Source organism: Anomaloglossus baeobatrachus, chromosome 2 (assembly GCF_048569485.1).
Source record: "Anomaloglossus baeobatrachus isolate aAnoBae1 chromosome 2, aAnoBae1.hap1, whole genome shotgun sequence".
Classification (NCBI taxonomy): Eukaryota; Metazoa; Chordata; class Amphibia; order Anura; family Aromobatidae; genus Anomaloglossus; species Anomaloglossus baeobatrachus.
Genome location: NC_134354.1, coordinates 41,933,333 through 41,950,139, shown reverse-complemented (window position 1 = coordinate 41,950,139; position 16,807 = coordinate 41,933,333). Strand labels below are relative to the sequence as shown.

The 16,807-nt window shown below is 50.5% G+C and overlaps 1 protein-coding gene across 2 annotated transcripts in view; it reads left to right on the top strand.

Annotated features, from left to right (window-relative positions):
• The window catches only part of ITSN1 (intersectin 1), a 287,902-nt gene that overhangs the window by 214,469 nt on the left and 56,626 nt on the right, over nt 1–16,807 (top strand). For both annotated transcript variants that reach the window (XM_075335003.1, XM_075335004.1), the window contains exons 25-28: nt 2,187–2,232; nt 2,915–3,036; nt 3,624–3,741; nt 15,715–15,906. In XM_075335003.1, the coding sequence (XP_075191118.1) occupies nt 2,187–2,232; nt 2,915–3,036; nt 3,624–3,741; nt 15,715–15,906 (478 nt within the window). The remainder of the gene's footprint in view (nt 1–2,186; nt 2,233–2,914; nt 3,037–3,623; nt 3,742–15,714; nt 15,907–16,807) is intronic.

Genomic DNA, 16,807 nt, shown 5'->3' with positions numbered 1-16,807 from the left:
CCTTCTACTAACGTTCTCGTCTCTTAGGAGAGTTTCCGAGCTAGCAACGCTCTTATACAAACTCTCTTCCTGGTCCTTCAATATCAATCAGGATATCACCTCACCTTCTTTGTGTCCTCGTCCAGTCCATCAATTTCAGAAAGATTTGCATCTGTTGGTTCTGGTGAGAGCACTCAGGTTCTACTTCCCGCATGGCGCTCCTGCGCCACCCGGATGCACTCTTTGTCCTTGTCGCTGGTCGGCGTAAACAGTCGCAAGCTTCCAGATCCACCCTTGCTCGGGGGATCGAGGAACCAATTCTTGAAACCTACAGTTCTACTGGGCTTCGGGTTCTCTCAAGGCCGAAGGCCCATTCTACCAGAGCCGTGGGTGCATCCTGGGCATTACGGCACCAGGCTGCGGCTCAGCAGGTGTGTCAGGCACCCACCTGGTCGAGTCTACTTACTTTTACCAAGCATTATCAGATGCATACCTACGCTTCGGCAGACGCCAGCCTAGGTAGATAAGTCATTCAGGCGGCGGTTGGCCACCTGTAGGAGAGGGCCGTTTGACGGCCCTATCATGAGGTATTCTTTTACCCACCCAGGGATTGCTTTTGGACATCCCAATTGTCTGGGTCTCCCAATGGAGCGACAAAGAAGAAGGGAATTTTGTTTACTTACCGTAAATTCCTTTTCTTCTAGCTCCAATTGGGAGACCCAGCACCCGCCCTGTTTTCTCGGGGTTTTTCTGTTTTTTCGGGTACACATGTTGTTCATGTGGTATGGTTCAGTTCTCCGATGTTTCCTCGGATTGAATTGGTCTTTAAACCAGTTATTGGCTTTCCTCCTTCTTGCTTTGGCACTAAAACTGGTGAGCCAGTGATCCCACTGGGGGTGTATAGCCAGAAGGGGAGGGGCCTTACACTTTTAAGTGTAATACTTTGTGTGGCCTCCAGAGGCAATAGCTATACACCCAATTGTCTGGGTCTCCCAATTGGAGCTAGAAGAAAAGGAATTTACGGTAAGTAAACAAAATTCCCTTCTTACCAAGCATTATCAGATGCATACCTACGCTTCGGCAGACGCCAGCCTAGGTAGATAAGTCATTCAGGCGGCGGTTGGCCACCTGTAGGAGAGGGCCGTTGACGGCCCTATCATGAGGTATTCTTTTACCCACCCAGGGATTGCTTTTGGACATCCCAATTGTCTGGGTCTCCCAATGGAGCGACAAAGAAGAAGGGAATTTTGTTTACTTACCGTAAATTCCTTTTCTTCTAGCTCCAATTGGGAGACCCAGCACCCGCCCTGTTTTCTCGGGGTTTTTCTGTTTTTTCGGGTACACATGTTGTTCATGTGGTATGGTTCAGTTCTCCGATGTTTCCTCGGATTGAATTGGTCTTTAAACCAGTTATTGGCTTTCCTCCTTCTTGCTTTGGCACTAAAACTGGTGAGCCAGTGATCCCACTGGGGGTGTATAGCCAGAAGGGGAGGGGCCTTACACTTTTAAGTGTAATACTTTGTGTGGCCTCCAGAGGCAATAGCTATACACCCAATTGTCTGGGTCTCCCAATTGGAGCTAGAAGAAAAGGAATTTACGGTAAGTAAACAAAATTCCCTTCTTTTGTTTGTTTTTTTTTGTTGTTTTTTGCTTTTAAGACACACTTAAGTATTTGCTTCAAACATTTCTACAAATACTGAAGGTGCGCACATACTCTAACAAAACATCATCTGTTAAGGGGTAATGTGTTGTGAGCTCTTTATCAGCCCACAACACACAGGGGCTATACCAGAATTCATCACGAATAATAAACCTAATCAAGTCAACGGGGCACTAGAGTATTTTTCTTGTCGTGGTGAATACTGGAAAAGTACTCTGTATTCAGAAAGCATTATCCAAACACATATAGTTACTATTCGCCCATCTCTAGTAATTTTCCTACATTCACACGGTCAGTGACTCTGACTTCGGCAGCTTAAGGGAAGACAGTGAGGACTTTTCGCTCAGTTAATGCTGGAGATTATTCACTTCTATGAAAAGCAGAGACCTGACTTGTGTCTGAACATATGAGGTCAAGCAATGATCTTGTGTATTGATGAAAGGCTGCACCAACTGGTCTCAGCCTGTGATTTAATTATTTTGGGGATCTTATAGATTCTCCTCTGCTCTCCATTTGCTTTCATCCTTATCTGTTCTTTTATTTGAAGGGTATGGTGACTGCAGGAAAAACGGGAAGCCTTGGGAAGAAGCCAGGTGTGTAGCTATTGCTTTATAATGACTACTATATCATATATGTAATATGAAAAAAGAATCCTGGAGCTTTAGATTAGTACTGATAATCATAGTATGTACACTGGGTACATCAGGTATCTGCTTGGTTTTTTTTAATTATTTTGACAAGCTTTGAGTTGAATTATAAAGCTTTCACTAGAGCGGCACAATGTAACCTCAGGGATGATGTTACTGTTTAACCTCATTTTTCTGTTTAATGGAGATTTCTTGTCTAAAAGAAAATTAATAGGAGGCTTGGAGTTTAAAAACAACCAAATCTTCCACTATCCTCCTGTCCCCCCTGTGGATCCAGCGTAAGGTCGCATCAATGTCTGCACCGGAATTTTCCGTGTCTTGGGACTTCTGCAGTCTGTGATTAGCTGCAGCGCTTCATCAGAACAACATCTAATGGCTCGCTGCCCTTTGACATCATCACATCTGGACTATAAGTAGTTAGCGCTGGCTCTATGGCGGGTGTTGACATCAGGCGACTATGGAAGATTTTGTTGTTAGCATAGACATCCCCTTTAACCTTTTTTCTCTTCTTTATGTATCCATTAATGGCATGACTGAGCTCTAGTCTTAAGGCAGTGTAAACATATTTTAGTCTCTTTCTGATTATTTTTCTTATGTCCGTACATATCCCCCTTCTCTTCCGGTTTAGAAATCGCCCAGGTCATTGCCCCCTATGCGGCCACTGGCCCAGAGCAGCTTACTTTGGCGCCCGGTCAGCTCATTCTCATCAGGAAAAAGAATCCTGGAGGCTGGTGGGAAGGAGAACTGCAGGTTGGTATTATCGAAGATTAATCGCAACTTTAAAAGTTCAATATGAAACCTCTGACAACTTTCAGAACTGTCACTGGAGAAAGGATGGATCATAGAATATAGAGAGCGATGGAGAACTCGATCTATGTATTAAAACAAAAAAAAAAAAAAATAAATAAATGTGTGTATGTGTGTATATGTATATGTATATATATATATATATGTGTGTATGTATGTATATATGTATATATATATATATGTGTGTATATATATATATGTGTGTATATGTGTGTATGTATATGTGTGTATATAGATAGATAGATAGAGATAGATATATAGATATATATATATATATATATATATATATATATATATATATATATATATATATATATATATATATATAAAATTTTTTTTATTAAAAAATCTTTTTTTTTTTTTTTTTTTTTTTTTTTTGATGATGGAGGTGATATCAGTGTCACATTGTAGAATATTTTACATGAGGCATAAAACTAAATTTAGTTTTCAAAGTATACATTATTGCAAATTTTGGAAGAGCTGCTTGAGCTACGTGTAGTTTACTCTTGGTTGCCAATTTCTCTCTCCAGGCCCGTGGGAAGAAGAGGCAGATCGGATGGTTCCCTGCGAACTACGTTAAACTTCTAAGCCCTGGTACAAATAAAAGTACTCCAACCGAACCGCCTAAACCAGCAGTGTTACCCCCCAGTAAGTTAATTCTCTTGAATTTATCCTTTTCTCTTATCACGTAGTTGCTTTGCTTAAAGGGATTGTCTAGTTTGATTTTTTTTTTTTTTTTTTTTTTTTAAAAAAAAGCAAAACATCTAAAATAACCAATGCAGTAATGTTCACCCTACCAGTCCCATGTGTAGCAACGGGCGACCGCAGTGGTGCGAATATAGATCGTCATCACTGGGGGTGGGGGGGACAGAAAAGTGTCAGTCCAGGAGTCACAAGGGTGTACTAGTTCTTCTGTTATTGAACGATTGCAAATGGTTCCCTCCCAAAAAGAATTGACAAATTAAAGAGCAATTTAATTCTATAGCTTGTTTGTTGCCAAGGTTACCAGCCGCCTCTGCAGCCTTATCAGTGGTGACCGGTCTCCTAGGTTAGGAGCACATCAGATGTAAATGCAGCTCTGATGATGGCTGGATTGCTGAATATGGCTCAGAAGCTGAAGAGACACGATATTCCTCTGCATCATCTGAGAGGGCACAGTTTGGACTAGGGTCTCATCGCCGCCATCCCGAACCATTAATCTTCAGGAGTGGTATCTTAGGGAGTTGTGCGTTCCTGAAGATTGTTATTTTGTAACATTTCTTTGTCGCTCCTTATTGGGAGACCCAGACAATTGGGTGTATAGCTTATGCCTCCGGAGGCCACACAAAGTATTACACTAAAAGTGTAAAGCCCCTCCCCTTCAGCCTATACACCCCCCGTACTACTACGGGCTCATCAGTTTTTATGCTTTGTGCGAAGGAGGTCAGACATGCACGCATAGCTCCACAGCTTAGTCAGCAGCAGCTGCTGACTATGTCGGATGGAAGAAAAGAGGGCCCATAACAGGGCCCCCAGCATGCTCCCTTCTCACCCCACTCTTGTCGGCGGTGTTGTTAAGGTTGAGGTATCCATTGCGGGTACGGAGGCTGGAGCCCACATGCTGCTTTCCTTCCCCATCCCTCAATTAGGGCTCTGGGTGAAGTGGGATCCTTTCGGTCTCCAGGCACAGGAGACCGTGCTCCATCCACAGCTCCTGAGGACCATGCTGGATAGGAGCCGAGTATCGTTCAGGGACATGGCCCTGCTACTGTGAGGTACTCTGTGTCCCCGTGGGGACCGCGCACAGCAACACTCCAGCATTGCTGGGTGTGCTAGTGCACCGGGGACAGCAGCGCTGACTGCGTTTGTGCCATTACACACTTCAGCGTCGCTGAGTGTGTTCGTGTAGGGGGACTGCCGCGCTGACCGCCGCTGCCATGGTTATCACTACGGCGCGGCTGGGACTGTTAGTGCGCCGGGGACGTCCGCGCCGACCGCGCTTATACGGCGGCCGCGCTTATAACTCGAGTCCCCGGCTTTTGCGGCCTAGTCTCGTTTTCTTCCCGCCCCCAGCCCTGCCAGTCAGGGGAAGGGCGGGACGCTGTACAGGACGGCAGCACTGAGGGCTGGAGCATGCTTTGCATACTCCACCCCCCTCACTCTGCACAGTGGGGCACCAGTTCCCGCACTTTCTTTTTCGCTCCTAATTGGGAGACCCAGACAATTGGGTGTATAGCTATTGCCTCTGGAGGCCACACAAAGTATTACACTTAAAAGTGTAAGGCCCCTCCCCTTCTGGCTATACACCCCCAGTGGGATCACTGGCTCACCAGTTTTGTGCTTTGTGCGAAGGAGGCAACACATCCACGCATAGCTCCACTTTTTAGTCAGCAGCAGCTGCTGACTATGTCGGATGGAAGAAAAGAGGACACATATAGTGTCCCCAGCATGCTCCCTTCTCACCCCACTGTATGTCGGAGGTGTTTGTAAGGTTGAGGTACCCATTGCGGGTACGGCGGCAGGAGCCCACATGCTGATTCCTTCCCCATCCCTTTTTACAGGGCTCTGGGTGAAGTGGGATTTACCGGTCTCCAGGCACTGAGACCGTGCTCCATCTACAGCCCCTGGAGAAGATGCTGGATGGAGCGGAGTACATCAGGGACATGGCCCTGCTTCCTCAAGGTACTCTGTGTCCCCGTGCATTTGGCGCTCACACCGCAGCATGCTGGGTGTTGTAGTGCGCCGGGGGACATCAGCGCTGCGGCGCCTGTGCCATGGCCTCATTCAGCTTCGCTGAAGCAGGCTCACTTATGGGAATTGGTCGCGCCGGCCGCTGGGACTGCGGCGCGGCTGGCACTTGTAGTGCGCCGGGGACTTCAGCGCGGCCTGCGCTTTTACGGCGGCCGCGCTGATAACTAGAGTCCCCGGCTTTTGCGGCCTGCTTCCGTTCGTTCCCGCCCCCAGACCTGCCAGTCAGGAGAGGGGCGGGACGCTGGCCACTTCTAGGCATCGGTCGCGCCGGCCGCTGGGACTGCGGCGCGGCTGGCACTTGTGGTGCGCCGGGGACTTCAGCGCGGCCCGCGCTTTTACGGCGGCCGCGCTGATAACTAGAGTCCCCGGCTTTTGCGGCCTGCTTCCGTTCGTTCCCGCCCCCAGACCTGCCAGTCAGGAGAGGGGCGGGACGCTGGCCACTTCTAGGAATCGGTCGCGCCGGCCGCTGGGACTGCGGCGCGGCTGGCACTTGTGGTGCGCCGGGGACTTCAGCGCGGCCCGCGCTTTTACGGCGGCCGCGCTGTTAACTCGAGTCCCCGGCTTCTGGGCCTAGTCTCCCTTCGTTTCCGCCCACAGCCCTGACAGTCAGGGTAGGGGCGTGACGCTGCATAGCACAGCAGCGCTGAGAGCTGGAGTATGTTTTGCATACTCCACCCCTCTCACTGTGTGCACTGTGAATCCGGATTCCCGCACTTTCTCAGGCACGCCCACGGCTTCCTTCTCTACAAGGACGCCGGCAGCCATTAGTGTCAGTTTCTGTACGAACAGAGACAAGTGTGGAAGACCCTGGCATTCTGATAGTCACACAATCGCTGCAACAGGCGTTAAGCAGCACCTGTGGTGCTAACCCCACTAGTGCAGAAGTGCACTTATAGATATGCTTGTACTATATACATTGCACTGTTTGGTCGCACGTTGTATATACCCTCCTGGATTATGCGGAGGAGTTATCAGCATATTCTCTGTGTAAAACAAAGGTGCAGAACCACATGTTTTTCTATACAGCTGGTACAGCATGTACGGCTATACGGCCGGCAGGTACATAGACTCCCATTGTATGCACTAATGGCCAGGGGATGAGGACGGTGTCTGCAGTATTTACTGACAGTTTTTCTGAGACTATGGCTATGATACTAGAAGCCTAGCAGTCCGGACATGTCTCTCACAATATGGGCACTGTTGAATCATTGATCCATGGCCCCCCTCAGTGTGAACAACTAACAGCTCCGGGAATGTCACACGCATCCCAGAGTCACGGCTCTGCACGGACGTCAGTCCCAGACAGCCTAAGCGGGCTCACTATGAGCGGCCTCGGTTTCATCAGGGTCCTAGCAGAAGGACTCGCTGTGTAATGAGGCGGAAGTAGCGGCTCAGGATTCTGATCCTGAGACCGCTCTCAATCTGGATACACCTGATCGTGACGCCATAGTAAATAATCTTATAGCGTCCATCTATAGAATGTGGGTTATTTCTCACAGCTCCTCCAGTGGAGGAGTCAACTTCACGTATTTTTCTGGACCACTCTGCCTTCAGAGAGGCAGTCCAGGAACACCACGCTTATCCAGATATGCGCTTCTCCAAACGGCTTAGGATACACGTTATCCCTGTCCCCTGACTTGGTCAGGGACTGGACCCAGTGTCTCAAGCGGCATCCTCCAATCTCCAGGCTTGTAGCTAGATCCATAGTTGCAGTGGGAGATGGAACTGCTGTTGGCTCCGGCATTCTCTCCCTTGGGGCACTCCAAGCTATTTCAGCTTGTCTTACACAGATTGACACGGTTACACGTACATCTGTGCCGCAGGTGGCATCCTTAACCTCTCAAATGTCTGCATTTGCTTCTTACGCGATTCAGATTGTCCTGGACTCTGCGAACCGTGCGGCGGTAGCCTCCGCTACTCCGTGTTTTTAAGCAGAGCCTGGTCTGCTCGTTAAGTGAATGGAAGGCAGATTCTGCTTCCAAAAAAGGTTGCCTACCAGTTGCCTTTTTCTGCTGACCGACTGTTTGGTGAATGTAACCATTAAACAGTCCAGGGGTAAGGATTCATCCTTTCCTCAGCCCGGACACAACAAACCCCAACAGAGCAAGAGGCAGTCGGGGTTTTCGGCCTTTTCGAGGCTCGGGCAGGTCCCATTTTTCCTCGTCCAATGTGGACTCAAAAGGATCAGAGGAGCTCAGATTCTTAGCGGGCTCAGTCACGCCCAAAAAATCGACAGTCTGAAAACCCGCTTCCAAGGCGGCTTCCTCATGACTTGCGGCCTCGGTCGGTAGCAGGCTCTCCCGCCTTGGCGATACTTAGCTGCCATAGGTCAATGACCATTGAGTGTGAGACATTCTGTCTCACGGGTACAGGATAGAGCTCACTTCTCGTCCTCCAACTCGATTCTTCAGAATTTCTCACCTCCCGGCCGAGCCGCTGCTCTTCTGCAAACAGGGTGCACTCTATAGGCAGAAAGAGTGATGACCCCCGTTCCTCTTCAGGAACAAGGTCACGGTTTTTACCCCAAAATTCTTTGCGGTACCTATAACAACGGGCCGTTCCATCCCGTTCTGGATCTAAAAATGCTCAGCAAGCTCGTGGACACCAGGCGGTTCCGGATGGAATCACTCCGCCTCAAGGTCCCAAGGATATTTCCTAGCATCATTAGGCATCAAGGATGCTTATCCACACGTGCCGATTGATCCAGAGCACTAGCGTGTCTACGCTTCGTTATAGGAGACGAACACCTTCTGTTCGTAGCTCTACCTTCCGGCTAGCGACAGTCCCACTGGTCTTCGCCAAGGTCAGGGCAGCAGTAGTCACAGTCCTGCACTCTCAGAGTCACTCTGTGATCCCGTATTTAGACGATCTACTTGTCAAGGCACTCTCTTAGGAAACATGCCAACACTGCCCGAACGTTGCGCTGGAGACTCTCTAAAGTTTTGGGTGGATCATCAACTTTTCAAAGTCAGATCCGACCCCGACCCTATCGATAACATATCTAGGCATAGAGTTTCTTACTCTCTCAGCGATAGTGAAGCTTCCGCTAGACAAACAGCATTCACTACGGGCTGCAAGCTCTTCTTTAAGAACCAGTCGCACACATTGAGTCGCCTCATGCACTTCCTACGTAAGATGGTAGCAATGGAGGCAGTTCCTTTCGCGCAGTTTTACTGCGTCCACTACAATGGGACATTCTCCGCCAATGGGACGAGGAGTCGACGTCCCTCAACAGAGTCGTCGTTCTTTCTCAGGCGGCCAAGGAATCTCTACGGTGGTGGCTTCTTCCCACCTCTTGGTTAAAAAAGAAGGTCCTTCCTATCCCCATCCTGGGCGATAGTTACGACAGACGCGAGTCTATCAGGGTGGGGAGCAGTTTCTCTCCACTACAGCGCTCAGGGTACGTGGACTCAGCAAGAGTCCACCCTTCAGATCAATGTTCTTGAACACAGAGCAGTGTATCTTGCCCTACAAACCTTCCAACAGCGGCTGGAAAGCAAGCATATCCGACTTCAGTCGGACAGCTCCACAGCGGTGGCATACATCAACCACCAAGGAAGAACGCGCAACCGGCAAGCCTTCCATGAAGTCCGGCAGGTTCTGATGTGGGTGGAAGACACGGCATCCACCATATCCACAATTCACATCCCAAGTGTAGAAACTAGGAAGCTGACTTCCTAAGTCGCTGAGGTGTGGCCGAAAGAGGATGGTCTCCTCACCCGGACGGGTTTCAGGAGATCTGGCGCCGCTGACAGAGGCCGGACGTCGATCTAATGGCGTCACGGCACAACAACAATGTGCCAGCTTCATGGCACGGTTTCACAATCATCGAGCTCTGGCGGAAAACGCCTTAGTTCAGCATTGGTCGCAGTTCCAGCTACCTTAGGTGCCACCTCTGGCATTGTTGCCCAGAGTACTGCGCTAGATCAAGCCCGACTGCGGCCGCGCCATCCTCGTCGCTACAGATTGGCCGAGGATGTTGTGGTACTCGGTTCTGTGGTGCCTCACGGTAGGCTAACCGGGGGCACTACCAGACCAATCAGACTGGCTGTCTCAAGGGCCATTCTTCCATTTGAACAGGACGTGGAAGATATTCTTATCTCGGTGCTCGGCGCAGGGTGTTTCTCCCTGGCCGGTTGCATCGTCTATGTTTCCTTCCTTCCTGCAATCTAGGTAGGAAAATGGGTTGTCGCTCAGTTCCCTTTAGGGACAAGTCTCAGCGCTATCTGTATTTTTCAGAAACGACGACTTCCTCAGGTACGCACGTTCCTACGGGGAGTTTGTCTTCTCAGCACTCCGTACAAGCGGCCGTTAGAGCCCTGAGATCTGAACAAGGTTCTAATTGCTCTCCAGATGCCGCCTTTCGAGCCTTTGAAAGATGTCTCCCTTCCCGCTTTTCACGGGAAGTGGCCTTCTAGTAACGGTCTCGTCTCTTAGGACAGTGTCCGAGCTAGCAACGCTCTCATACAAACTCCCTTCCTGGTCCTTCACCAGGACAGGGTAGTTCTGCGTCCGGTTCCGGAATTTCTCCCTAAGGTGGTATCCCACTTTCATATCAATCAGGATATCACCTCACCTTCTTTGTGTCCTCGTCCAGTCCACCAATTTCAGAAAGATTTGCATCTGTTGGTTCTGGTGAGAGCACTCAGGTTCTACTTCCCGCATGGCGCTCCTGCGCCACCCGGATGCACTTTTTGTCCTTGTCGCTGGTCGGCGTAAACAGTCGCAAGCTTCCAAATCCACCCTTGCTCGGGGGATCGAGGAACCAATTCTTGAAACCTACAGTTCTCCTGGGCTTCTGGTTCTCTCAAGGCCGAAGGCCCATTCTATTAGAGCCGTGGGTGCATCCTGGACATTACGGCACCAGGCTACGGCTCAGCAGGTGTGTCAGGCACCTACCTGATTGGGTCTGCATACTTTTACCAAGCATTTTCAGGTGCATACCTACGCTTCGGCAGACGCCAGCCTAGGTAGATAAGTCCTTCAGGCGGCAATTGCCCACCTGTAGGAAAGGGCTGTTTGACGGCCCTATCACGAGGTATTCTTTTACCCACCCAGGGACTGCTTTTGGACGTCCCAATTGTCTGGGTCTCCCAATTAGGAGCGAAAAAGAAGAAGGGAATTTTGTTTACTTACCGTAAATTCCTTTTCTTCTAGCTCCAATTGGGAGACCCAGCACCCGCCCTGTTTTCTCTGGGTTTTTCTGTTTTTTCGGGTACACATGTTGTTCATGTGGTATGGTTCAGTTCTCCGATGTTTCCTCGGATTAAATTGGTCTTTAAACCAGTTATTGGCTTTCCTCCTTCTTGCTTTGGCACTAAAACTGGTGAGCCAGTGATCCCACTGGGGGTGTATAGCCAGAAGGGGAGGGGCCTTACACTTTTAAGTGTAATACTTTGTGTGGCCTCCAGAGGCAATAGCTATACACCCAATTGTCTGGGTCTCCCAATTGGAGCTAGAAGAAAAGGAATTTACGGTAAGTAAACAAAATTCCCTTCTTTCTGGGTCACGCCCACGGCTCCCTCCTCTCCTCAGGACGCCGGCAGCCATTCCTCTCAGCTCTGCTAACGCTGGAGAGGAGAGACAAGCTCAGGGAGACCCAGGCAGGATTTCTGGTGCCCACACAACCGCATTGCGAAGGCGGTAAGCAGCACCTGTGGTGCTGGCCCCACTAGTGCAGAAGTGTACTTATAGATTACATGATTATAGACTATACTTTACACTGTATGGTGCACTGTTGATTTTTGTCTATATACCCTCCTGTATTGCTCAGAGGAGACAACAGCATGTCGTCCACAAATAGCAAGGGTGCCAAAGCACAGACTTACTATGCTGCCTGTGCAGCATGTACGGCTATACTGCCGGCAGGTTCCACTGACCCTCATTGTGTGCAATGCTCGGCCCCTGTGGCACTTTCTCAGCCGGAGCCTCTGCTAAGGGCGGCCCAGGGAGAACCACCTGTTAACACTGTCCAGGTGACAGGGACGGAGTTTGCAGTTTTTACTGAAATGTTCAGGGTCTCAGCGAGAGGACTCTCTGTATGATGAAGCGGAGGTAGCTGATCAGGATTCTGATCCTGAAGCCGCTCTCAACCTTGATACTCCTGATGGGGACGCCATAGTGAATGATCTTATTGCGTCCATCAATGAAATGTTGGATATTTCTCCCTCAGCTCCTCCAGTGGAGGAGTCAGCTTCTCAGCAGGAGAAATTCCGTTTCAGGTTTCCCAAGCGTACAAAGAGTATGTTTCTGGACCACTCTGACTTCAGAGAGGCAGTCCAGAAACACCGAGCTTGTCCAGATAAGCGTTTTTCCAAGCGCCTTAAGGATACACGTTACCCTTTCCCCCCTGACGTGGTCAAGGGCTGGACTCAGTGTCCCAAGGTGGATCCTCCAATCTCCAGACTGGCGGCTAGATCCATAGTTGCAGTGGAAGATGGAGCTTCACTCAAGGATGCCACTGACAGACAGATGGAGCTCTGGTTGAAATCCATCTATGAAGCTATCGGCGCGTCTTTTGCTCCAGCATTCGCAGCCGTATGGGCACTCCAAGCTATCTCAGCTGGTCAGGCGCAAATTGATGCACTCACACGTACGTCTGCGCCGCAGGTGGCGTCTATAACCTCTCAAACGTCAGCATTTGCGTCCTACGCTATTAATGCTGTCCTGGACTCTGCGAGCCGTACGGCGGTTGCAGCCGACAATTCGGTGGCAATACGCAGGGCCTTGTGGCTGCGGGAATGGAAGGCAGATTCGGCTTCCAAAAAGTGCTTAACTGGATTGCCATTTTCTGGCGACCGTTTGTTTGGTGAGAGATTGGATGAAATCATCAAACAATCCAAGGGAAAGGAAACATCCTTACCCCAGGCCAAACCAAAAACACCCCAACAGAGGAGGGGACAGTCGAGGTTTCGGTCCTTTCGGGGTGCGGGCAGGTCCCAATTCTCCTCGTCCAAAAGGCCTCAGAAGGATCAGAGGAACTCCGACGCATGGCGGTCTAAATCACGCCCTAAAAAGACCGCCGGAGGTGCCGCTACTAAGGCGGCTTCCTCATGACTTACGGCCTCCTCACACCGCATCCTCGGTCGGTGGCAGGCTCTCCCGCTTTTGCGACACCTGGCTGCCACAAGTAAAAGACCGTTGGGTGAGAGACATTTTGTCTCACGGTTACAGGATAGAGTTCAGCTCTCGTCCTCCGACTCGATTCTTCAGAACATCTCCGCCTCCCGAGCGAGCCGAGGCTCTTCTGCAGGCGGTGGGCATTCTGAAGGCAGAAGGAGTGGTGGTCCCGGTTCCTCTTCAGCAACAGGGCCACGGTTTCTACTCCAACCTGTTTGTGGTTCCAAAGAAGGACGGGTCCTTCCGTCCTGTTTTGGACCTAAAACTGCTCAACAAACACGTAAGGACCAGGCGGTTCCGGATGGAATCCCTCCGCTCCGTCATCGCCTCAATGTCCCAAGGAGATTTCCTAGCATCGATCGATATCAAGGATGCTTATCTCCACGTACCAATTGCTCCAGAGCATCAGCGCTTCTTGCGCTTCGCCATAGGAGACGAACACCTTCAGTTCGCGGCACTGCCGTTCGGCCTGGCGACAGCCCCAAGGGTTTTCACCAAGGTCATGGCTACAGTAGTTGCGGTCCTCCACTCTCAGGGTCACTCAGTGATACCTTACTTAGACGATCTGCTGGTCAAGGCACCCTCTCAAGAGGCATGCCAACACAGCCTCAACGTTACTCTGGAGATTCTCCAGAGTTTCGGGTGGATCATCAATTTTCCAAAGTCAAATCTGACACCGGTCCAATCGCTGACATTCTTGGCATGGAGTTTCATACTCTTCCAGCGATAGTGAAGCTTCCGCTGGACAAACAGCGTTCACTACAGACAGGGGTGCAATCGCTCCTTCAAGGTCGGTCACACCCCTTGAGGCGCCTCATGCACTTCCTGGGGAAGATGGTGGCAGCAATGGAAGCAGTCCCTTTCGCGCAGTTTCACCTGCGTCCACTTCAATGGGACATCCTACGCAAGTGGGACAGGATGCCGACGTCCCTAGACAGGAACGTTTCCCTCTCTCAGGCAACCAAAGCTTCCCTTCGGTGGTGGCTTCTTCCCACTTCATTATCGAAGGGGAAATCCTTCCTACCCCCATCCTGGGCGGTGGTCACGACGGACGCGAGTCTGTCAGGGTGGGGAGCAGTTTTTCTCCACCACAGGGCTCAGGGTACGTGGACTCAGCAAGAGTCCTCACTTCAGATCAATGTTCTGGAGATCAGGGCAGTGTATCTTGCCCTAAAAGCGTTCCAGCAGTGGCTGGAAGGCAAGCAGATCCGAATTCAGTCGGACAACTCCACAGCGGTGGCTTACATCAACCACCAAGGTGGGACACGCAGTCGGCAAGCCTTCCAGGAAGTCCGGCGGATTCTGCTGTGGATGGAAGACACAGCATCCACCATATCCGCAGTTCACATCCCGGGCGTAGAAAACTGGGAAGCAGACTTTCTCAGTCGCCAGGGCATGGACGCAGGGGAATGGTCCCTTCACCCGGACGTGTTTCAGGAGATCTGTTGCCGCTGGGGGATGCCGGACGTCGACCTAATGGCGTCACGGCACAACAACAAGGTCCCAACATTCATGGCTCGATCTCAAGATCACAGAGCTCTGGCGGCAGACGCCTTAGTTCAGGATTGGTCGCAGTTTCGGCTTCCTTATGTGTTTCCTCCTCTGGCACTGTTGCCCAGAGTGTTACGCAAGATCAGGGCCGACTGCCGCCGCGTCATCCTCGTCGCTCCAGACTGGCCGAGGAGGTCGTGGTACCCGGATCTGTGGCATCTCACGGTCGGCCAACCGTGGGCACTGCCAGACCGACCAGATTTGCTGTCTCAAGGGCCGTTTTTCCATCTGAATTCTGCGGCCCTCAACCTGACTGTGTGGCCATTGAGTCCTGGATCCTAGCGTCTTCAGGATTATCTCAAGAGGTCATTGCCACTATGAGACAGGCTAGGAAACCTACGTCCGCCAAGATCTACATTTCTCGAACGGCGCCCCTGCGCCGCTCGGACGCACTCTTTGTCCTTGTCGCTGGTCAGCGTAAAGGGACACAAGCTTCCAAGTCAACCCTGGCTCGGTGGATCAAGGAACCAATTCTCGAAGCTTACCGTTCCTCGGGGCTTCCGGTTCCCTCAGGACTGAAGGCCCATTCTACCAGGGCCGTGGGAGCGTCCTGGGCCTTGCGACACCAGGCTACGGCTCAGCAGGTGTGTCAGGCAGCTACCTGGTCGAGCCTGCACACTTTCACGAAGCACTATCAGGTGCATACCTATGCTTCGGCAGATGCCAGCCTAGGTAGGCGAGTCCTTCAGGCGGCAGTTGCCCACCTGTAGGACGGAGCCGTTACGGCTCTATTATGAGGTATTATTTACCCACCCAGGGACTGCTTTTGGACGTCCCAATTGTCTGGGTCTCCCAATAAGGAGCGACAAAGAAGAAGGGAATTTTGTTTACTTACCGTAAATTCCTTTTCTTCTAGCTCCAATTGGGAGACCCAGCACCCGCCCCTGTTTTTGTATAACACATGTTGTTCATGTTAAATGGTTTCAGTTCTCCGATATTCCTTCGGATTGAATTTACTTTAAACCAGTTTATAATTTTTTCCTCCTTCGGGCTTTTGCACCAAAACTGATGAGCCCGTAGCAGTACGGGGGGTGTATAGGCTGAAGGGGAGGGGCTTTACACTTTTAGTGTAATACTTTGTGTGGCCTCCGGAGGCATAAGCTATACACCCAATTGTCTGGGTCTCCCAATTGGAGCTAGAAGAAAAGGAATTTCCGGTAAGTAAACAAAATTCCCTTCTTTGCCATATAGTGTGACTGATTTCATCTTGTTCCCCTGCAGCATGCCAGGTCATCGGGATGTACGACTACATCGCACAGAACGACGACGAGCTGGCGTTCGCCAAAGGCCAAGTCATCAATGTGCTGAACAAAGAGGATCCCGACTGGTGGAAGGGGGAGCTGAACGGCCAAATGGGTCTCTTCCCTTCCAACTATGTCAAGCTGACCTCAGACATGGACCCCAGCCAACAATGTAAGTAGAGAGCGGGGGATGGGCCTATTCCATGAACCTGGTCTTGTAAATGACATGCAGCATTGCTGTGATTCTGCGGCTCTTAGTCGAAATCTAAGCTTCGCCCTGTCTACTGCTTTACACCCATCTCTGATGACATTTTACTAGGACTTACAGCAATATACACTTGTCAATATTGTACCCCCTCCCCCCCCCCCCTTAATTTATCCAATTTTTCTGCCTTTTCGTCATGTTGTCGTTCTTTTACCAATTGGGACTACTTTAAAGGGAACCTGTCACCAGATTTGGTGACTATAAGCTGCAGCCTCCACCAGTGGGCTCTTATATACAGTATTCTAACATGCTGTATATAAGAGCACAGGCCGCTGTGTAGAACATAAAAAACACTTTATATTACTCACCTAAACCGGTCGCTGCGGTGGATGTGGGTTAAATGGGCGTCTTCGTCCTTCGGTGCCAGAACCTCCTCTATCGGCCATCTTTGTCCTCCCATCTTCTGAAGCCGCGGTGCATGACATGTCCGACGTCATACACACTCGCCGGTATTTAGTTCCTGTGCAGGGCAGATCAAAGTATTGTAGTGCGCATGCGTGGGACCGGCAAGTGTGTGTGACATAGGACGCGTCATGCACACAGGCTTCATAAGGAGGACGAAGATGGCCGAAAGAGGAGGCGCCTGCACCGGACAACGAAGATGCCCATTTGAGCCACATCCACCGCAGCGACCGGTTTAGGTGAGTATTAGAAAGTGTTTGTTATACCCCCGGCCTGGGCTCTTGTATACAGCATGTTATAATGCTGTATATAAGATCCCACTGGTGGTGGCCGCAGCTTATAGGCCCCAAATCTGGTGACAGGTTCCCTTTATGAAAAAAAAAAGACACCATCTACAAGTCATAAT